This window comes from Anas platyrhynchos, chromosome 13, assembly GCF_047663525.1.
Source record: "Anas platyrhynchos isolate ZD024472 breed Pekin duck chromosome 13, IASCAAS_PekinDuck_T2T, whole genome shotgun sequence".
Lineage (NCBI taxonomy): Eukaryota > Metazoa > Chordata > Aves > Anseriformes > Anatidae > Anas > Anas platyrhynchos.
Genome location: NC_092599.1, coordinates 18,556,106 through 18,579,879, shown reverse-complemented (window position 1 = coordinate 18,579,879; position 23,774 = coordinate 18,556,106). Strand labels below are relative to the sequence as shown.

The 23,774-nt window shown below is 40.6% G+C and overlaps 1 protein-coding gene across 19 annotated transcripts in view; it reads left to right on the top strand.

Moving 5' to 3' along the window:
• IQSEC1 (IQ motif and Sec7 domain ArfGEF 1) overlaps positions 1-23,774 on the top strand; it is a 342,853-nt gene that overhangs the window by 275,686 nt on the left and 43,393 nt on the right. For all 19 annotated transcript variants that reach the window (XM_038186147.2, XM_038186144.2, XM_038186149.2 and 16 more), the window contains 2 exons: positions 13,435-13,717; positions 17,313-18,577. In XM_038186147.2, the coding sequence (XP_038042075.1) occupies positions 13,435-13,717; positions 17,313-18,577 (1,548 nt within the window). The remainder of the gene's footprint in view (positions 1-13,434; positions 13,718-17,312; positions 18,578-23,774) is intronic.

The following is a 23,774-nucleotide window of genomic DNA, read 5'->3' as shown; positions in this document are numbered from 1 at the left end:
TGCTACTTCTTACATTAAATAGATGGGCCCTTAACCCAGCTATTGCCTGCTCAGCAGAACAGCTGAAATTCTGAACAGATGAGTCTTGGGTTTGGGGTGAAAGTGTGTGCTGGTGTTGTTAAATGCTTTGGTTAGACTTCATTTATGTTTAAGTCAAGCACAGGCCACAAGCTGAATTCATTTTCCCAATTCTGCTTCTATTTTTCTGTTGTCTAACGGGACAGTGTAGTTATAGGAGCAGAATCAGGCCCTGGATTTTAAAGTTCACTTTTTCATCATCCTGGATATTACCATGTAAACTTATGTAAATACACGTGTTTAATTCACACTTTCCCCCCCCTTAAAGTAATTACCAATTGTGGGCTTTTAGCAACACTTATTAACCAAAATCATTTTAGTTACATAACTACAGGCTTTCTTGCGTCTTGCAGGATTTCCTTTAAATTTTATTTGGGGTAAGGTCAATTGCAATTAGGGTACAGACAGAGATGGCAAGTTTACTGCGCTTCTGTGATTTGACTCCAGGTTTCCAGAGAAGAACAGATGCTGCTTTAATCCACTGCAGCACAAAGCCCCAGTATTACATTAAAGAGGACTGTAAATTTAGCCAAATAAATCTTCTTTTGCTTCCTTACAATAGACAAAAGGCTACAAACATTTTCATAACATTATCATGAATAATTGTAGAATATAATATTGTATAATATTATAAATTGTTATTAATAAAAATAAAGTAAAAAGGCCAGGCTTTGGTACGATAAAAAATCAAACCCTTTCATCTCAGTGGGAGAAGCAGCAAATTGGAATGGCTGCCTTTGGTAGCCTTTAATACAGGAAATTGACGGAGTGTATCTGGTAATCAGATTCTTTCAGTAGCTCGGTGTCATCTGAGTTTAACTTCTGTTTAAAGACCAAGGGCCTCGTTGCCTTGTGCAAACACAAACAAAATGCAACAGTTACATTTGGTTTCCTTTTACATAAGTGGCTACTTGTAGTGAATAGAAAAGGAATCCCAAAATTATTAATCTTGTTTGGGCGGCGGGACTTGCATTGTTTAGTCCCAAACATTTCAGTTGTCCTTAAGATCTGCCAGATTAACAAGGATGGAGATGTCGGGATTTTCAATGTTTTGGTAAGAACAGAGAGAAAGAAAACTAACTTCCCTCTGTTTGTTGCTATATGCGTGACCTCCCTGTCATCTTCATGGAGTGTAGAGCAAAGGAAGACACAAACTCAATGCATTTCCTGTTACAGGGTGTATGTACAGCCAGTCATAAAATCCTAAAAAGGGAAAGTTTGACTTTCATTTAATTTTCATTCCCAGCCTTCATGGTAGACCAGACCAAACTTGACCTTGGATCACGTGAAGAGTTTAAATACCGCAGCGGCTGTGGGCACTGTAGCGTAGCCATCCCTGTGTTGGTCTGTATGTAACTCCAGGTCGGTGTATTGTTTTTGCTGTAGCCTACAGCCGTACTGCTTTCTGGTTGCAGTCCTGTCAGTTTCCATGAGTCGAGGCGGGGGCAGGCTGTGCTGGTACTCCCACAGAACTCAGGATAAATCTTTAGGAAGGAACGGGTGATTTAGTTGGAAGCACCCCTGCCTTTAGAGATAGATACTCCCTGAGACAGCGTTTCCCTCATCGCTTGGGGAGATTGTGCTGAGGAAGTCATCATTCAAGTGAGATGGACGGCGGTGCTCCTGATCAGCTGCAACTCCGCCAGGTCTGACGGTGTTTTAACAGAACAGCCTGTGTAAGACCCGGGCTCTCTGCTCATGTTTCAATGTAATTATAGCTTTTCTCTTAACCTAAATTCTCTCTGCACTCTCAATTGGGAATAAAAATTATCTTTATTTTTCTTTCTTACGTGGTTCTGCTTTATTGCAATATGTGGTTAAACAGCTGCTTTATTTCCATTCTAGAGGTGTCTGGGGTGATTCTCATGCTTTGAAGCTAATGACATTTCACAGGGTGTTAAATGTTAGGTAATGTTTTCAGCTGTTCTTAGATTCTCAAAAGACAGTTCATTACTGCTGTTTATATATTCTTCTGCTTTGTGGAACTTGTTTCGGACATAGCCAGTGCTGTGAAGTATTGGCTGGAAGCTGTTTTGAAGAAGGAGCTGATTCCAGTGCCTCAGCTTTGGGGAGAATGAGGAGTCACAGCCTAGCAGTTTCCTGTTTGTAACACTGTTAATCCTTTGTGAAACAGGAGAGGATTGCCCAGCATTTATTGGAAATTGTCCCAAATGGTAACAACTTGTTGTAGTCTTGGAATTTTTTGTTATTAAAAACATGATCGAGATGGTTTTGATTAGGTTCGCCTAGAAGAAAAGTAGTAGCTCAGGTTTTCCTGGGCCGCCACAGTGCAGCATGTTGCACAAGATCTTTTCTGACCGTCTGGTAGACACTTTCAAAATCTGTGTTTGCAAAGAGCCCGTTGTGTGATATTCCAGTCTTCGTGCATCGAAAGAAGAGTGACCAGGCAGAGGGAGGTGATGCTCCCCCTCTGCTCCGATGTGAGACCCCACCTGGAGCCCTGTGTTCAGCCCTGGAGCCCCAGCACTAGGAGGACATGGCCCTGTTGCAGTGAGCCCAGAGGAGGCAACGAGGATGCTCAGAGGGCTGGAGCACCCCTCCTATGGAGAGGGCCTTGAGGGAGCTGGGGTTGTTCAGCCTGGGAAAGAGAAGGCTCCAGGGAGACCTTATAGCGGCCTTCCAGTGCCTAAAGGGGGCTACAGGGAAGCTGGGGAGGGACTCTGTCAGGGGTGCAGTGATAGGATTAAGGGGTAATGGCTCTAAACTGGAAGAGGGTAGGTGTAGGTCAGGCACAAGAAGGAAATTCTTCACTCTGAGACTGGCAAGAACCTGGCCCAGGCTGCCCAGAGGAGCTGTGGCTGCCCCATCCCTGGCAGTGCCCAAGGCCAGGCTGGATGGGGCTGGGGGCAGCCTGGGGGCAGGGTCGCTTCCCATGGCAGGGGGTGGGGCTGGGTGGGCTTTAGGTCCCTTCCAACCCAAACCTTTCTGTGATGCTGTGATTTCTGGTTCACAAAATGGTGACCCTTGTTTTCAGGAACCAGGCTTTACCCTTGTCCTAAAAGACCATTTTCTCTTATGGAGTGACCTGTGGATCACATCATGGTGAGGAGCCTGGAAATTCTAGGAACGATCCCAGTTCTGTGTTTCAGACCCCGTGTTCCTTTGTGGTTGCTCAGTCTCCCGCGGCAGCCACGGCCGGCTGCACCCACAGGAGTCCCGCAGGCGCTGGCGGTCTGAGCCGCAGAGCTGTGCTGGGCACGCATGGGCTGCACCCAAACGGAGCTGCTGTGCTGCCTTCAGCCTGGCCATCACCCCGTTCTGTAGATGTGCAGGAGGTCTTCTATTTGTCAGTAGCAAGTAAAGTTAGTTAGTGCAGATTTTAACATGTGATAGTGGGTAGGCTTTGTAGGGAATACATTCTTGGCTTCTAGTAAGCTTTGAAATAGCACCTATAGGATCCCAAGACAGGAATTGCTACTGTGTTGTTTTTTTTTGTGTGTGATCAGTGCCATGGGTCAGAAGCCCTGCTGAAAGCCTACATTTATTTAATTCCTCCCTGACACTGAAAGAACTATCAAATGTACGGAGTCAGCATAATGGAGAGGAAATGTAAAAGGAAGGAAGTTTGTGAATGAGAAGGATCATGTCAGCTCTTTAGCTGATTTAGAGGCTGTAGGTATCTAATGTCTCATTTGTCCTGAGAGTAAAGATTTGCACATGGTCAGATTCAGCATATGTTTCTGGGCATGTCGGCGAGTACCTTCTGTGTTTGCACACATTGTCTTGAATAGAAGTAACAGCTAAAAAGTTTTCTTTTCCACCAAGCTGTGTCTTGTAAGCAAAAGCACTCTTACCATTTTGTTTCCCTAAATGTTAAGTTCTGTACACTTTGATATAAATGTAGGGTGTGTTGCAAGGGAAAAGAATCTCACTTCGCTGAGGATGCCTGTGATTAAAGCCTGCTTAGCAGCGATTCTGCAGTTCAGGCTTCTTCCGCTGCGTGCGAAAAGCTCCAGGGCAGTTCCCGTTCTCACTGCTCTGTAGCAAAACTCTGAACTTTGCTGGAAATGGGCAAGAGCCTTCTATGTTCTCCTTTATCCGTTTTGTTTCCTACCTGCTGAGAGTTCTCATGCCTATATGCATTTATGCACATTGAAATCACTTTGTTTTCCATTAGATAAAGCTAGTACATTTTTTGTCTTTTTTTGTTTGTTTTTGCTCAGACTTGGCACAAGGTAGTTGGCACTCCAAGTACGGGCTTTGTGCAGCATTTAAAGCTGAACAATACAATTAGGCTGTTAAATCGGTGAGAGTGCTTTGTCTGGTCTGACTGTTAACAGTCTGCCCTCCTTTTGGATTTGGATTGGCTTCTGTAAGTACTTTGCTTTCGGAACCTCAGGAGGTTTATCTGTAACTCCAGGGAGAAGTCAGCCTCTGGGAGCTGTGTGTACTGTACCTTATTTTTAATCATCTCAACTAGCAAAGGGGTAAAACCTTAACATAAGTCAAATAATAGGCTTTGTCAAGTGTGTTTGATCTAAGATGAGAATATAGTTTTGTTCTGGGTATGAAACTCCATTGCCCGAAAGTTGTCATTACTCGGTAAATAGGATTTCATTAAGGATCTTTAATACACGTGTATATATATAGGATAAACATACTCTTTCCCATCTAGTAGACTATTATCCACTGGGGCCTGATGGGCAGAGAAAACTAGTATTTAGTTTCTTACAGAAATGAATTGTTAGTGAGATGATTTCTCAGCGGTGTCATTCAGTGTCACCTCTTCCTCTGGCTGGCTGACACAACAGCTGAAGCCACAGCAGAGGTGAAAGACGAGGCTGGCTGCTGTATGTCGCCAAGGATTTTTGTATTGTATCAAATGCTGCTTCAGCTGTGCATGCAAATCAGGTTTTTCTCAGCTGCAGAAACTAAATCTTTCCCTTTAAAATTAGCATTGTATGAAGGTCATGTCATGATATTATAAGTGGTAGAACGTGCTCTAGTATCTTACTCTCTTGAATGCATGTCATATGTAGCATGTGTGGTGAATGAGAGGATTCAAGGTGCTGAATGATAGATCTGAACAAATAGTAAGTAGCTGAGGTCAAATTTGAGCACAGTTACATTGAGAAACTCCACAGATTTATAAAGCTTCTCCCATTTGTAAGAGTTTGCATAGGAGAAACAAGGCAAAGCCCGTAGTAGTAGGTAGACCTTCACAGATTGAGATCTTTTTGAAGCATAGATGATATTGTATAATGTTTGGTGCTGACACGCAAAGAAGAGCAGCAGACAATAAAGACAAACCTCTAAAAAAAATCTTAAAATTGTGGTGATAAAGTTAAGAACTCTTCCTGCCACAAGCCTCAAAATATTGCTGTAGTCTTCTTTTAATATTACTTTGTCCATTTTTTTTTTTAGTTCTAAGTATGGAATATGGTCACTGCTAAGTAAATATGCGTTGTGCGATAATTAGCACAGCTTAGCGGAGAATGGCATCCTCTGTCTTTCCCTGAGACAGAAGGTAACTTTTGTAGCCTGTATTCAAGTTCCGTTGATGCTGTCAGGCTCCTTTGCTACTTTCCAGCTGCCAATTAAAGAAAAAATACATCTTTGCCTTTAGCAGATCCGCTTCATAAGGCATTAAGTGGGTACTGGGAGAAGAGCTTGCTTTGTGTTGGTTTGTTTTTCACCCTTCTGTAGTAGATACTTATGCCTGCTAGCCAACATGCTGCCACTGTTTGACTTAGACAAAGGTGATATGTGAGGTATTTAACCTTCCTTCTCCTCCCTGGAAGCTGAAGATAATCTCAAGTAAGCTCTTTTCAAAAGTGTATTCTTAGTTCTTAAATCTGTTATAGAGGTTGTTCCCTTAAATGAAGAAGTAGGGTAAATTTCTGTTTGGCTCTCTTTTCATCTTTCTTGTGTGCATCTCTGCTACAGAAGAAAGCGTGCATTAATTCCTACATTCTGTTTAGAAAGGAGAAAATCATATCTCATTGTTCTTCCCCTGCTCTCTGCTACTGCTAGTAGCATATAAGGTTGTGGGTCAAAATGTCTTCTAAAAAAATAAAAAATAAGCACCTTTTATAGGCTTATCTGATGAGTGTCTGTAGCATCCAAGTGAGCAGATGCTAGGAATTTTCTGTAACTTTAAATGCAGGACTTGGACCAGAAAGCAACTGAAGGTTTGCAGGGCACACAGTGGTATTTGCCTGTGGATCTGGCTGCTCTGCGCCCTGTCAGTGGTCCTCAGACTGTGCTGTCACTGAAGCTGGGTGCTGCTGGCAGCCTGTTCCACAGAGCGTGACAGCATCGGGCGGTGGGGTTATTAGTGTTCGCTTCTGAGAACATGCAAATTTTGTCTGGATTTTTCGTACAATGATGTATAACTTCAGTGAGACGAATTACCTGGGACATTACTTTGATGTATATTCAAAGTTTTCGTTTGTTTCTAACAGAAACAGCTGAGAGTGTGTTCTAAGTAAAACAAGTCGGTCAATATTTCTTTCCTGGATCAAAGCTTTTGTCAATGCCTGTGAATACTGCTGTCCGTCGTAATGGCTTTGAACTTTTGACAGTGTATATTTGAAGGTAGATTGGTTTGTTAATGTTATTGCATTTATTGAGTTTGGGGATTTGTGTAAGTTCTTAATATAATTGACTTTTGTTTACTAGAGCAGTACAGAACAGAAATGGAAGTAAGGACCAGATTGTAATCTGTTCCAAATTGTGCTAATAACATACTTCTGCTCAAATGTTCTCACCCCATTGGGGAATATTGGAAGGAGGGGGGAGGTATTAAAAAAAAAACTAGCTTGTATGAGCTACATATGGCTAGTTTTGCATTTTATGAAGTTACATTAAGAACTTTTTGTAGAGAATAATTTGAATTAATACAATGCATACGTCAGAGCTTTAATTAAATACACCTCCTAGTTCATAGTAGAAGGCACCACAGGTACTGAAATGTAAGCCAGCTTTGAAGCAGTGGGGTGCACCCTCCTGTCAAATGAATGTATATGTTCAGATTAACTTGCATATGGGGAGTCATAGTTTTAGTTAGTGTGTTGTTTGTAATTGTGGTTTAAAATTTCACATTCAAAGTCGGACTTTGTTGCACTTATAAAGAAAAAGTTATATGCAGGAAAATAACTTTTGTGGAGATTTGTTCCTATGTGGAATGCCTTGGTTTGACCTAAACATTTTTTTAGGATGTGTTTTTCAGGCTTCGTGTTGGAAATGTCTGGCCATACCAGCTGCTCTGGCAGCTGCCATGGAGCTTCTGTCTGTTACTCAGTTCCACGGCGACTTCTGGTCTGCGTTCTTTGAGCTAGGTAGAGAATTTGGATGCATGTCAAGGGGGGATCTATAATTAGGAGCTATGGTTGGAGTTTGACTTCTCTGACCTCCAAATTTTAAAAAGATATAGTTGGTGTAAAACAGATGCATAGCACTTCTTGCTTCCTGGGCATTCATGCCTACTTATATGGGATATGTATTTTTGAATAGGGTAGAGGTTTTACTGGGAATCATATTTATGGAATGAGGTTTTCATGTAAATAGTTTCACTCTTTTTGTTTTGCTTTTAAATGTATCTCATAAATTATATGTTTGAGCCCCTAGGTATCTAGATACTTTAGTTGTAGTTAACTTGTTAATGTTTCTGGAACCAAAAAAAACAAAACAACAAAAAAAAAACCACCAGCTTGCTGAACTGTTCTCTCAGTAGATACATTTTAAAGGGAACCGGGTTTATCCTCATTTTTCCTGAAGATGGGAACAAATGACATCAATTCATGAAAGAACAGGAAAGTTAGAGAAGGGATAAATTTGAAGAATTTAATGAACTACTACTACTCAGGCAAATGCTTCACAATTGCAACAAATAAATGTATAAATACTTCATTAAGTTCAGCCCAAATTCAGGTTATGCAGGCTGCCTGGAGTTTTGACTGCCATTTCTGGCCCCAGACTGTACGACAGTTGTGCTTTAAAGCCCTTCTGTTTCCTCGAGAACAGAGCGAGTGCGGTGCCATGGCAAGGCTGAGTGGTAGTTTTATCAGCTAAAATGTGAGTTGGCAGCGAATGTCAGACTTGTGTTCATACTTGTACATACCTTCCACCATTCAGATGAATTTCGTGTGTACCTTTGAATTTGTGTTAATTCCTTTAAGGATATAAAATACTATGGAAAAAGCTTTAAGATGTAACAGCACGAACATATTATACTGTCACACTCCTCATTATTTCCAAAACAATGTTTTTACAGAATGGATGTAGTGGGGATTGGTTCTCATGAATGTACCATCCAGTTGTTGGAGCCTGTTTTCAATTTCATGTCTTTATATTGCACTGTTGAAAGTCCATTCTGAATGAGTGATGAAAATTACCAGCGATTTCAGAGAGCATTTATTGGTAAAAGCATTTCTCAAATATTTACTCAGAGGGTTTTTTGGTTCTATTTTAACACACTGCATGCAGTTTGGGTTTGGCATTTATATTATTTAGAAGCATGCTGAATTGCTTTTGGTTCCAAACAAAATCTACAGTCTACAGTGTACTGGCTTCAGCATTTGGAAGATCTCTGTAGGCATATGTTCTCATTGTCTGTGTATTCTAGTGCTGCAAACGTGCTGGGATGCTGCACTGTGCAAACTGTGAGCTTTCTGGGGTGGATGGGAATACCCAGCGATCCCGTGCCTCTGATGTTGAGCTTCCTCTTTACATGCATGCAGTTTTGAAGATAAGGTAGTGGGCCTCAGTAAGCGGTCAATTTCTGCTTTTCTGGTTATTCTGCTTATTATTCTGCTTATTATTCTGCTTCTTTCTGGTTATTATTCTGCTTCTTTCATAGTATAGTCCCTCTGACAGGTAAATGCTTGTGTCTATGGATGCAAACTTGTGGCTTCTCTGATCATTTGGCCGTTATTCTCAGTGGGACTAGGAAATTTATACTCGTGGAAAAGCTCAGGGTTTGGTCTTTACTGAAATTTAGGTCTTCATCATTCTTTCCAGTTTCTGGTGAGAAGGTCAGAAGGAAAAGGAAGGTACGGATATAAGAATGAAAAATAGATCACAAATAATGTACTAAACATTCAAATGTCCTGAAAACTATGTTGTTTTAACATATGACGCTGTTTTTAGTTTACTGGTCAATTAATTACAGCCTTTGTGATCAGAAGTAACAACTTCTGATCTGAGCTTATAAAATGAGACACGGGAACAGAAAGACCTGCCAGGTTCATGCAGCTGAAATGCCCAGAGAGGAGTGGTTTGGTTTGGTCCTGGCTAACCACGCAACTATGTTTGGCAGTAGACAGACGGAAGAAGGAAGACAGAGCTTTTTCTTGTTAGGTAATTCTTGAGGCAAACTCGTCACCTGAATAGTGGGAAGTACCTGTAAAACAACCACCAACAAAACAGACCTCCGCGTAGTTAGCAACAGCCTCTACTTTACATGTTGTCATTTGGATCTATTGTTTGCTACTTTAGTCCAAAGATGTAGCCACGTTCTGTGTTGCTCAGCTTTCACATCTATGCACGCCACTTGGAGCAGCAGCTTTGTGGCAGCCGCTGCCTGCACGTGGTATTACTCCGGTTCCGAGAGGGCAGCGAGCGGTGAGCATGGCACTGTTCGGGCTCAGCGCACATCGCGGGTGAACACAGAACTCGCTGCCCTACGGGGGACCCCCAGCTCACTGCCCTGCTGATGAAGAGAACGGATCGTACGTGCGTGCACGTATCTCACCTCAGTTGATGCATTTAAATATAAAGGTGTTTGCGGTGTGTTGCCCAGGTCTTCCAGGAAGTCCAAAGCCACACAGATGCAAAAGAGAAGATAATGGCTCAATCCATCTATTTTTGGTACTTAATACTGGCTTATGTTAGTTAGAAAAAGTAAAGTTAAGCTGTTTTTTTTGCCAGTAGTTGTACGTATCCATTGGGATGTGTCAAAAATCCTATACTCGGTCTCCTTCCATTTTCTCTAAGCTTTCCATATTCCCAGTTGTTCCTTGATTCAGTGTGGTTTTTAATAGTACTACAGATTGAGGTTTATGCAGGCAGAAACTGCCTGTGACAATTTCTGATCAGAAGAACCTGCTTCAGACAGTACTGGTCACTCTTGCAGAAAAATGATTTAGATCTTCAAGGAAGCAAAGTTTTTTCTATGACCATGTTTTAAAGTTTTGTTCATGCAAAGTCAAGTTATTAGTACTAATTATTTTAAAATATTTAATTTCCATTTAGATGCTCCATTCGCTGTTTCTCTGTAAAATACTGTCAAGCAACTTTTTTCTTTTTCTAGCTTGTCGAATGATGAATCTCTGCTTTCTGCTGAGGCAGGAGGGTGACATTGCAAGTGAAGTTTTAAAAATGACAGGTTAATGACAACTGCTCTGCCTTCTCCCAAATTGAATACTTGCTGCATCGCTGTTCTCCCTAGTAGTACGCTGTTGTAAATTGCAGGGGGATGAACCAAATTTGTCTGTAAGTTTCTCTGAGTACTGAAATTATCAGTAATTCTACTGGACGTGTATGGCTGCTGGCAGATGCCTCAAATCAGAGACCTTTATTAAGAAGTTCTTATTAATTCTACTAGAGACTGGGTCAGTGTTGTTATGTTGTTGTCCGCTTTTGCAGTGCACGTAAGGTACTGAATTTCTCATCCATCTGGGGAAATGTGAGGAAGTAGTGCTGGAGAAGTGTCTAACTGTCCCCTAGCCATAGGGGGACTGACTCTTACCAGTGTTGCGAGCTAGGAACAGAGTCCCTGATGGTTTTGTCTGTTGGCCTTTCTAGTGCAAGGGTAGACAAAAGAAGCTGCTAACCCTGCAGTGACTGGCTCTGTTTTGAAGCCAAGGTACCCTTCTGAGCATACAGTCCTTCAAACAGACACGGACAGGGTCACTGTGAATGGCGAATTCCTGCTGCACGATGCTCTGCGTGCACTTCCTCCATAGCAGAGCGATCATCTTTTGCCAGCACCAGAACTCCACGCAAGTAATATTTCTTGAAATATTTTTCCTTTCCAAACATATGTAAAGTCATAATAAGAAGAAATCGAGCTGCTTTTCTTTGTCACTGGAGCTGCATTTTTATGAAATCACTGGTGTGAAGCTTCAGCTCTTCTTAAATTAACGGACGAGGAAGGCTGCATGGGAAAGAGCCCTCAGTACACAGTAGCAGTTGTGCATTCCCGATTGCTTTAAAGGGCTGCCATACTGCTGTGCAGGAGGCTGCATGTTGTAAAAGATAATTACTTCCCTGCTTCAAAGGTCAGGCATGTGATGGCAGGGAATAGGCCTGTGAGCAAAACAAGATCAAGCAGCACAACTCATTCATGGCTCATATTTCTGCCTGGAAAAAGTATGAAAGAAAACTAAAAACAGAGAAGAAACCCCTAGCTTTAATCAGAACCTTGGGTAGACCCACTTCCTTTTTTTTCTCCTGATCAGGGCAGTACTACCTCTGCTGAGGAAAGGCTAAGTGATCCGTTGAGGGTATCATTATTAAGATGTCAATGTGAGATTGTAATCAACATGGCAGGGTTATTATTAAATAGGTTACAGTTTAGGGGAGGGGAAGGCAAAAAAGTCACGGATCCTAAGAAGGGGGAAATGCTGATAATTCCTGACTTCCTATTTATTTAGACTGGATTATAAAACAAATTCACCGTGTGTGTATGAAAAGTTCTTACAAATAGGATTTTAATCAGGAACCTGGGATGTACAAAATAGTGTGGCCTCCTAGTTCAGCAGAAGAACAGAGGAATATGTTTTAGTATTTAAAGAGAGAGTGCAAAGCATTTTTAGAATAGTATAAGTTTAAGAAGTGGCTACTTTAGAGAGAAAAAGTTGTTTGTTTTTAATGGGTGGTTACACGGTTTCAATGTCACTAGCAAAATGATAATTTATCATTTTTAAGTTAAAAGCCATCTGTGTCATTGAGCAAAAGGGATTTTGTTTCCTGTCAGCTTCCTTTTTGGAAAAAGTGATGTGTGTAGACTGAAAATATTTCCAGCTCGGGTAAAGTATGTTTGAAAATACCTTTTGGATAGAGTCATATTTTGATGGGCAAAGAAAGAGAAACTTCAGTTCTACGTGTTTATAGAAATGTTTTGAGAAATCGAAGGGTCTTTTTTCTCCCGCACTTTGAAAAGTACACAGCGTGCAGGCGAGGAGAGCTCTGACAGCGTTAACCTTGATCTCTGCTGGCACTGCAGTCCGGTGCAGAGTGCTCTTTCAGAAGTCGCTCCGTACTTTGAACTGCTGAAGGGACTGCTGTGGTATGTGTGTGTAGCGAGGATCACAGCATTTCATTTCCGAGAGACAACAGAAGGGCTTTATTTTTTATGTTTGTATATATGTGAATGAAAGCAGTATGTGAAACAGAAGGTGCTGTGAGAGCATGTGGAATTGCGTATGCCTTTAGAGTTTTGATGTACCTGTTCCTAGAACAAAAGGTAGGGGAAGTACTGCAAGCACTGATGTTTATGCATGCGTGAAGAAGTGTTTGCTAAGTCTTTGAGTGATTAAAAAAATATATATATTTTTTTTTCTATCAGTGCTCTCTGTACAAAGGATGAGGCACGTAGTAAGAATTTATGTGAAATGTGAACAAGAGATACTGTGGAAGGGAGCAGGTACACTATTGCAATGTGAGAACGTGCTGCTGCAAATATCAAACAAAAATTACCATTAAAAAGTTATCAGTGCATCAAGATAAAGCTTGACTAGGATTCAGTTTTAAAATGTTTCCTATTGTGTGCAGCCCTTTAATATGAAGGTTTTATTTTTTTCTTTATTCCATAGCAGTAGCAGCATTAATGTGAAAAGAAAGCATTTCATTTGCTAGATAGCTCCTATTGTGTATTCCCTACCTGGAACTGTTTTACTTTCATTAGCCAGAAACACCATCCCTTGGGATGCTTTACTATAAAGCATGCCAAAAGTATCCCAAGGGAGCAATCTCTCACTAGCAGATAAATAAATGAGATTTCTGTTGTAGTGATTTTTTCTAAACTTTAGGTTTGAGAAACGTAGTAGCTCTTCTTCATAGTTCTTCTAAGAAATGAAGTGTTTTCATTTACTTTACACAGCAGTTGCTAAGTGAGTTACTTAGCACGTATAAAGTGAAACAATGCTTGAAATCTCCATTCTTCTGCTTGACTAACCTTCTGAAGGTGACCTCTTAAAAAAATAATAGAGACTTGCTTAAATTTAAATGAAAACTGTGGTATTTGACGTCATTACCCTGTAATAACTATGAATATGAGTAACATGTGCTGGATGGCAGCATAAAAAAGCAGAACCGTGCTATTTGTTTACAGAGGATTTTGGTATACAGTACTCACCTGAGGATTTTCCTGTCTTTTTATTGTCTGTCTAGTGTTGAGGGTGAAGCTCCAAGCAGTGAAACTGGCACGTCTTTGGACAGCCCGTCAGCTTACCACCAAGGGCCGATAACACACAGCTCAGCTATAAGCCCAGACCATTACGAGCATTCTGCTTACGGGCTGTATTCCGTCTCCCCTGGACAACAGAGATCTCGGAGGCCGAAACTTCAGCACTCGACATCCATACTACGAAAACAAGCAGAGGAAGAAGCTATTAAAAGGTCAAGATCACTTTCTGAGAGCTATGAACTCTCTTCAGACCTACAAGATAAGCAGGTATTTGAGCTTTTTTTATTATTATTATTATTTTTAACCTCATTTATGACAATGTCAATGTGTTTGTCAGCTGGGAAAAAAATCTTTTTGCAGCATCATTTCAGTTAGAATACTGAAAATACGGTTTTTTCCCTGCAACCAACTTAGCATTTCTGAACTTCTAAACTCTTTCCATGTCCTACCCCCTGAAAGAACACCAACAATTACATTAATAGAGTTAAAAGTAAAAACTGTCAGGAACTGTGATTCATGCTTGAGACTAGTACTGTTTATAAGAATGTAAAAATGCAAAATGGTTTTCTAAGAAAATCAGTCATTTTGAAATCTGGATATCTTTGTTGCTCCTGAAGGAAAGGAAGAGCCTACTACTGCTGATATTCTCCCAAGTCTGTGGGATGAACTCAGGGTCTTAATTAGTTTCTACCCAACCACATACTCCCATATGCTTTACAAAGAACTAGATGCAGGCTATGTAAATATTCAAAGCCTTTGTCCCTAATAAGGCGTTTCTGCAATACGTTAATGTCAGTCAGCCTCAGACATTCCTTTTAAGCTTTATTCTGAATGTAGTCCTATTTGAAAGATGTTTATTGCCATGTATTTTCCATATTCAACATTTGATTTCCATATCTAACAATTGAAATCGGTGCTGTAATACCTTACTACCGTAAGGATGCACTGGATTTTACTGATAGATGAACAATAGCCAAGGCACCAATGCATATGTGTGTTTTTTTTTGTTGTTGGATTTCTCTTGTCCCACAGTATTAGTATTTTATGTGCTGTGAAGCATCATGGTACAGTGCATAGTCCCTCCAACTTGTACATTAAGATGGACAATGGGAAAGCAGGCAAAATTCTGCAGATTCTGCAGGAAGCAAACTACTCCCGATTTTCAACCACTCATTCATCGTTAGTGAAATTCATAGGGGCTAATTTTCATTTGCAATCTGTTTGTTGTTCTGAAATTTCAGGTTGGAGAGGCATATAATGTTGTCCAGAGAGGCCTGGAAGATCAAAGCTCGAGCTCTGACTTAATGTTGAAGCCAGTATTTGGGATAGCAAATTGGATTTAGGTTAGCCTTTATGCTCACCTAATTCTGTATCAAACTGGGCCCATACCAAGTTCCTAATTCTTGATCTAGCTTATGCCAGCTCTGGTATTAAATTTGATTTCCCTGTGAGATCTAAAATGTTACTTTCTTTTCTACCGTTGGCATTTTTATGCTAGATGTTGCCTGAGAGATTAATACAGAGCACTAGGCTTACTAAAGAGGTGTCCTGCACTGCAGATATTCCACAGAGGCTAATTCCATGTGTCCTTTTATGCCAGTATGACAGAGAATGAGGACTGCAGATGTTATTTTGTATTTGTCCAGGGACTCCCACAGAATGAAAAAGTGACAATGATACATAAAGGAAGCTTGCTACCTAAGAGTTGCTTACTGCTCTTGAAAATGCTCTCATTGAAATCTCAGAAGATACTTAAGCTATTTAGGAAAATATCCAAGGCTTTACCTAAAAGCAACGTGCACTAAATGTGCATTAGAACTTATTAGAAATATCAATCACTGGTCTGGTAAATCACGTAGGCAAGTTCCAAAATACTTGCAATTAAAATTCCCACCAACCCTCCCCTGATTTATGATAGTCAATGATATCATTTTCTGTACAAACATGAATGTCAACAACCTACTTACAAGAATAATGTTCAGATAATTCATTTTTTTATTTTTTATTAATTTTCATCATTTGTTTTGTGATTAGTCCAGCAAAATAATTTTTTACATTTATTTAAATGCACTTGACCTAATGTATTCTATGGATAGAACTGGTAGCAAATGTGTGTTGGGAGTGGCAGGGTTGTGATAGAAGTTCTTAGTCTTTTTTTTTTTTTTCACCTTCAGAATTCCTTACAAATAACCTCATAGCCTCTTAGACATGTGCAATAGGTAATATAACTTCCATTTGGGGTGAAAGGCTAAATTTTAAGGACACATTGGAGGTAAATTTTCTGAGATGTTCAGAATCCTCTCTCAGAGATCAGTCCCAGCTTTTTGAGTTCAGTTAAAAGAAGGGAGTTTGATGTGGTCAGAAGAGCAGTTCCTCAGCAGTAATCCTGATGTGTGCCCACTGGGGCAGTTGCTCTCCACAGGTATGCCAATAATCGTGCGTTATAATTTTTGCACCTAGAACAACAACAAAATATCAATGATTTGCATCTAAAAACAACCTAGCCAAAAAGAAGGTAATCTTTAATGTGGCAGGGGAGTGGGAACTGCTGAACCTGTCAATAGCACTGAAAGAAATACTTTTCCAACAATTTCTGAGTGGTAGACAGTGGACTAGGAGCATTCAGTTCCTCCCACAGAAGGAGGATGATGCTGCTCTGCACATCAATATCTGAACTTAACAACTAATTGGAGAGATCTCCAAAGCATGTGGCAGGGAGGGGGGTTTGTGTGCACAAGCATGTAGATGAGTAATTAAAGAATTATATTTAATGATAGAAGGGTACCTGGATTTGTGAGAGAGGAAAAGGGACTTTTGATTCGTTGGATAAATATGTGAAAATTGCCTGGACCTGCACAAAAGCACTGTTAGAAAACTGGTGTTTGTATGGGTGGGACTAAGCATATTGTTTTGTCATGGGCATTTTGTGTTTGCGAATAATATGGATCCAGCAAAGACTAATCAGGGGAACAGTAATTAAGTATTGGGAAAAATGTAATTAAAGCTAGTTATTAATCTAATTCAGTGTTTTTTATTAAATGAGTGATGCTTTTCATAGGAAAGGTCTGAAAATTTCTAATGAGTATTCCAAAAGCATTGACATGTCATTTTCAGGTTAAATTGATAGCATTTATAATGTATTTATTTTGCATATTTATTCTGTTAATTGGAAACACTGGCAACTCTGAGTGTAATTACAAGAATGAAAATAGATTTGAACTTGTCTTTAGAAAGTCTGAAAAATATGTTCTTGGTTTGAGGAAGACTGCAGATGTGGATATTTTCTCCGAGCAACTTCTCTGGATGTGTCTGGCCTCAGAGGCTCAGTTTTGCTTTGATATCAGGCCTGAGTGAAACTCTGCTACCTGTTTTTTTATTCATGTAGAACATGATACATGCCTGGAACAGTGACAGCCACTTTTAGAATTTGGTCCCAAAATATGACAATTTGCAGTGTACCTGTATTTCACGTTCAGAAAAGCTCTCCCTTCGAAGAACGAACGACTGCATTACGCTGCATCAGTGTGCTATCCGGTCTGCTTTGACACGGGCATGCCAGTGCTAATATGTGAAAACCAACACTTAAACACAGACAAGTTGCTAGCACCTTAGTTTTATATGACAGAGTTCACAGAGCTATGTTTTTGTCTGTATTTTTGTGGTGGACTCTGCAAATGTTTGGTTCGTTATTTGTGCAGTGGTTAGTTTAGAGCTTCGAGCTTTTAATTTCAAAACCAGTATGCACTATGAAAAATTCCAGAAAAGTAAAGTTCAATATATATATATTTATTATACTTTAAAGGCATTTGCCTTGTTGTAACATGCATCAAGCTAAAAGTAAGTGTGTTTCACCCTTTCACAGGTGGAAATGCTAGAACGGAAATATGGAGGCCGTCTCATAACTAGACATGCTGCTCGTACCATACAAACAGCTTTTCGCCAGTATCAGATGAACAAAAATTTTGAGCGTCTTAGAAGTTCTATGTCTGAAAATCGTATGTCAAGACGCATTGTACTGTCCAATATGAGAATGCAGTTTTCCTTTGAAGGACCTGAGAAAGTCCACAGCTCTTATTTTGAAGGAAAACAAGTTTCTGTTACAAATGATGGGTCAAAGCTGGGATCTCTGGTGCAATCTGAATGTGGTGACCTTGGAGAGTCAGCTACCATGAAGTCTCCAGCAACATCTACTGATTTCGCCGATGCAATAACGGAACTGGAGGATGCTTTTTCCAGGCAAGTGAAATCCCTCGCAGAGTCCATTGATGATGCGCTGAACTGCCGTAGTCTCCATTCTGATGAAGTCCAGACTCCAGATCCGGTCAGAAGTCGTGAACTGGAAAGGGATAGCTGTGCTCAGACTAAACCAGCAATCCACAACGTGGATCACAGGAAGCTTGATGAGATGACAGCTTCATATAGTGATGTTACGTTGTATATCGATGAGGAGGAGTTATCTCCACCCCTGCCCCTTTCCCAGTCAGTTGACAGACCATCTAGCACAGAATCTGATTTAAGGCTCCGCTCAGTGAACTCTTCTCAAGAGTACTGGTCCATGACCCACAAGGACGATAAGATAGACACTGATACGAGCTGCAGGAGCACCCCTTCCCTGGAATGTCAGGAGCAGAGGATGAGAATGGATCACCTACCGTTGCTAACTATAGAGCCGCCCAGCGACAGCTCAGTGGACTTGAGCGACCGCTCAGAGAGGGGTTCGTTAAAGAGACAAAACGCGTATGACCGAGGAATCACTAGTCAGCAAGGAAGCCCAAAACATATCCCTCACAATATTCCTGCTAAGATTATATCCCGAGAGGAACAGGAGGCAAGACACCGGCCTAGGCCTATCGATAGTCATTTAGCTATTAATGGCACAGCAAACAGGCAAAGCAAATCAGAGTCTGATTATTCTGATGGAGACAATGACAGCATCAACAGCACTTCCAACTCCAATGATACGATAAATTGCAGCTCAGAATCTTCTTCTAGAGACAGTCTAAGGGAGCAAACCTTGAGCAAACAAACATACCACAAAGAAACTCGTAACAGCTGGGATTCGCCTGCCTTCAGTAATGATATTATCAGGAAACGCCATTATAGGATTGGACTAAACCTTTTTAACAAGTAAGTACAGCATTTCCCCCTTTTCTCTTTGTGTTTGATAGAAAAATGGCCACTGAACAAGGAACATTTTACTTGCATCACGTAAGTAAGATGATAGTGTGGTACTCGCTTTTCAGTGGAAAAAATGACCCCAGTGTTTTCATAGAGGTTTTTAAAGAAGTAATACACTATATACATACATACATACATCCCTGAAAATCAGAGGCATGTTAATAGGCCACCTAGATCAAATAACTGATTTGTCTGTTCATGGTGGCTGTTCATGTTAGAGTATTTACAAATTGACATCTTCATAGTTAAACAGCTTTAGGGGGGAAATAAATAAATAAATATATAAACAGTAGTAAATTGTTAAAGAAGACAAATAAATTTCCTTTCATGGGCAAAAACATGATTGTTTACTTCTGATCCATTTTTTTTGTTTGTGGGTATAACAAATACAAAATCTTCTCCTGCCCTAATCACGTAGGTATTGTAGAACATGTCACGTGGGAATTAAAAATGATAAGCAGTGGAAGATGAACTTCCTGTTTACCCCAGGCAAGGCTTCAAACCTGTTCAATGATTTTCATCAAAACTTTGATACTAAAAAACTTTTTGCTGAATATTTTTACACTGAGTAGATATATGGAGTACCGCATTGTCACAAAATATTTATTTCCACCTTTGACTGCTAAGTTTCCCATGCATGGAGCTGTTTAAAGCTCCTATAGAATAGCTTATAAATTTATGTTTCATTTAAATACTTTCTTCCTTGGATGCTGCCAGGTGTTAGTAGAAAACTGAATATTATGATAGAGGGTAACAGAAAATATACTACTTAATCTCTGCATTCACATGACAGGAGTTACACAGATCTTGTTAGAACTATCATAATGTGAAGATAAACATGGCTAAGTGGTTGGCATGAGAAATCTTTAGATTTCCTTCACCTCTTGGTTGATACCTAGTGTGCCAACTTCCTTGCCCTAAATGGCTACAGTAATCTTAAACCTATTCTGGTACTACTGCTTATAAAGCTCCTTAGAGCTCTTAGATGAAAGATGCTAAGTGCCAGAAGTTGTTCTTATTTTTCTTTAAAATATTGTTGGCAGCTCACATTACTGTTTGTAGAGTTTGTTTTTCTAAAAATTCTCTGCAGAGTACTTCAGGATCTCTCTATGAAAATGTTGTAGCTTTCTGAAGAGCTAGGAGGTATTTGGTGTGCTGCCGCAGACCTTGCTTCGTGGTTTCCTACGGCTTGAATGAGTTCAGCCCTCACTTTTGGCTAGCTGTGCTGTGATTTGTGTTGTTTGGATTAATAGATCAGTGGTTCATCATATAATAATGTGTTGTAACATTGAGATATTTAAAATTTTTAGATGCCATCACCTGAGGCTGTGCATTACAATACTAAGTACAGATCAGTCAGGTTTGACTGTGAAAGCTTTCAGGCTTGTTTTAACTATTTGTAAAAAGTTAATAGCTTTTAACTAACTGGAAGAAGTCAGAGGAACTTTGCAGCTTTTAAAGCTTTTGAAGTAGGCCAGGCAGGCTCCGTTAGAAGGTTCGAAAACATTAACATCCTTGGCAGCAGGTGGGATGGGGAGGAAGGTGCTGGAACTGCCTGGCTGACATTTAGAAAACTTGGTGTTTGCTCATTTTTTACATAGTAATTAAACCTTCAGCAGTCAATGATCAGTGAACTTCGAGCTCAATAATACAGTCCTTTGAGTCAATTGCAGGAGGGTGTAAGAAAAAAGGGTGAATGGAAAAAGTGCTCGAGCACCATGTGGAGATGAATGAGGGCATTGGAAATTGTCAGATGTCACATGTCATATCGGTAGGAGGCTGAAAGTGAAAAACAAACATCAAGAATATAAAAGAATAGAGACTGTTCTTTGAAATACATCTAAGTGATGTTGAGGCATGGACCTGAAAGAGAGTAGATAAATTTTGTTATATATATTGGCTGGTTGTGAGGTGATGTGCAATTTGTTAGAAGTGAGCTCTAACACAGAGCACCACGCAGAATTCCGGGCAGCACCTCCCTGCCTGAGCTTTGGCTGCATGCTTGTTTCACTCCTCCACAGCGTTTTTATCTCCAGGATTGATACAGAAGTGAGGAGTCTAATGACCTTTGGGTGAGTCACTCTGATTCTATTGATAGCTCAGACAATCCCCAAATATCCCGTGTACCTTGTTTTTGATTATGGCTCTTCTTCAAGTCTACAGAGACTGTGACATTTCAGTAACTCAGTTCCTCTCTGCACAATGTCAGGCATTAAACCAGCACAGAACGTGATGGAGCATGAATCTGCAAGCTCTTCTCAAAAGGTAGCTGGGAAGCTTCCAGAGCTTTATTCTTGAAAAAGTTCAGGAGACTCGTAAGAGTGTATCAGTAAGACTGCGAATTGCATTTTGTGAGGTAACGGAAGGGACAGAGGCTGGGTTCAGGCACTTGCCAGGGTTTGCAGGTTATGATCTATTCAACACGGAGCGTACCTTTTCCTTTTAGGTACGTGCTGTACAGTTGCCATAGTTTCAACTAATTTCTGAGCATTAGGCGTGTAACATCAGCCCATTGGCCTTAGCACGTGAGGTATGTCACAGCATTTAGAAGTCCAAACATCTTTTGAAAAGAAAGTCTCGTCCTAGACTTTGGTTTCTTGGCAGAATGCTCTTTCACAACCAGAACAATGTGAAAGATGACTGCCCGACCTGCCAAGAGACGGGCCACGAAGCGGGCCTGCACGTCAGATGGGCTGGTCTGCAAACCCTTCCCAGTTTCTATCCCGTGACAGGGCAGAAGAGGGGTGCCTACGCACAGTCCTGTGTTGCAAACTGCTTGTGCTCCTCCCATGTGACCCGCTGCACGCCAGCCCCGTGTTTGGATGCTTTTTTAGTATGCTCTTCAGAGCTGGAGTCAATGCCGCAGACCCATTTTAGATGTCTTTTGATCGTGTCCTCTTTCCTGACACATTTACGATCATAAAACAGGGAGGAGTGCAGGTCTTGGCAGTGAGCTCCCGGGAGGACGTGCACTCCGCCCAGGCAGAAGGACGGCAGAACTGAAAGAAGTGGCTGTGAAGCTACCTCTTACGAGGGTTTTTTTTCCAAATCCACCAGAGGAAGTTTTAGGGATGTCTTTTACAACAAGTTTGTGTTAATTTCATTGCATCTTTGAAACCTCTCTTGCAAATTAAGATCCCAAACATTAATTGACAAATAATTGTGATATTTCTTTTCGGTACGTGGTCGGCTGAAATGCAGAGAATTTAAAAACTTAAAGAAGTGCCCGAATTGTAGTAGAGTAAATACTTCTGCTTTGTTCAGGAGGAGTGTTGAAAGAATAGAGTTTTCAAAAACATGGAAAGTCACTATCCTCACAGTTGAAATTTCAACAGATGCTTTGTAATTTTTCTGTCTCTCCGATTACAGTAATAACTTTCAGAAGCCAGAGAGCAGTTCTCTTACCAGAGGCCTTTTATGAGAATAGCCAGTTATGGGTGGTGTAAAAGTCGAGCACAACTGGTGGTCTGGTTCACTTCAATCAGCATTTTATGCAAAACTTGAGTAGCTCAGAGGTCCTTGGAGAAAGGAGAGAAAGGCAGCAGAGAAGAAAACATAGGTAACTGAAAGGCACTTTTCTAGGAGCTTTATCACTTGATCATGGAATTTGTTCCAATCTAAATCGTGGCACTCAAGTTGCAGCCTTAGTGTTGATTAAAGAAACACACATTTTTAAGGATGTTTTGTGGTACCCAGTATACTAGAATATACAGTATCCCTAAAACAGAATGATTTCTGCCAAATAATGTGCAACTAAGTAACAGCTTCTGTATGTGCTGCTATTTTTGAATGGCAGTAGTGATTTGGCTCTGTCAATAGGGTGTCCGGTTGTGTGTTACCATTCATTGACTTCCTCAGGGAAGGATTGCAGGTGCGTGCCCGGAGTTCAAGGGCTCCCGGGGAAGCTTGGTGAGGCCAGCTGTGTTGAATTAGGCATTTTCTTCAGTGCAGTCTGAAAGGGATGTAGTCTGGGAGAAATGATGCTGGAAACCATCCCTCACTTACAGGCAGAAGGAAAACACTACCTAGAAAGGTTTATTTTGCAGGCTTCAAACCCTGCCTATGCAAATACAGACTTTGAGACTAGTTTGCTTGTAAATAAGGCTTCAAGAGGGCTTTTGACTGCTGCTTAAAAAAAAAAAAAAAAAAAGTAAAAAGGACTGTGATTTTATTCTCGTGTTTGTTTTGACTGCAGTCTGGAAATACCAGGCTTACCAGTTATTGCAGCCCAATCTGGTAGGATATTCAGGTTCCATTCTGCTACCAGTGCACTGATGGTTCGAGCAGATTAAATAGGGCAGGATGGTTTAACCTCAGCAGTCTGAAGAAATACCTCCTACCCTTGGGTCAGCTTTGCCGTCAGTAGCAGCAGATTGCAATCGTGTGCAGAGCTGTGCATGGGTAGGAAGAATAGTGCCAGGCTCCCTGCTCTCATGCCACCATTTTGGTGGCAGTAACTCTGGCTCCTTGCCAGTTATCTGGCTGTACAGATAGAGGACTGTTCTCCTTGTGTCCCCAGTCTGTTACAGCTTACTGTTTTGAAGATTTTTCTGCAACTTCCTTCCTAACAGGCTATTATCAAGGCTCCCACTCTTCCAGAATTCTCTCAGAGGTGTGCTAGTGATGGAGCTAAGAAGTCATGAGTTACTGCTTGTATTACCCAGTGATCTTTTGACCTCTAAATCTTGAAAGACCTACCAGCTTTATTTATTTCATGGTGGTGATGATTTTATTTAAAATTTAAAAATCATTAGGGTTATGATTTGAATATTAATTCCAGGAGCAGTCTCTTTTAAGCATGTCTATATTCTTTGGAATATTAACTCAAGTATTTCTTTATTTCACTAAGCAGATACGAGAGGAATTCGCTAAGTGCTGGAGGGATTATACCAAATACAAAAATTATAAATTACAATTTGTAGAGAAATTCTTGTTGGAAATCTGAGAGGATACAAATGTACTATTTGTGACAAGGCAGACTTGTCAATGAGCTTTTCAGAGGACTTTTAACTGTTCAGCAAAGGTGTATCTTTCATTTATATGTGGATAGAGATTGATTCCTAAGTACTGATACATTCAGAAAGTACCGCAAACATTTTCTTTATTTGAAATCCATAAAAATTGTCCAGTTTTATTAAAAATAAAA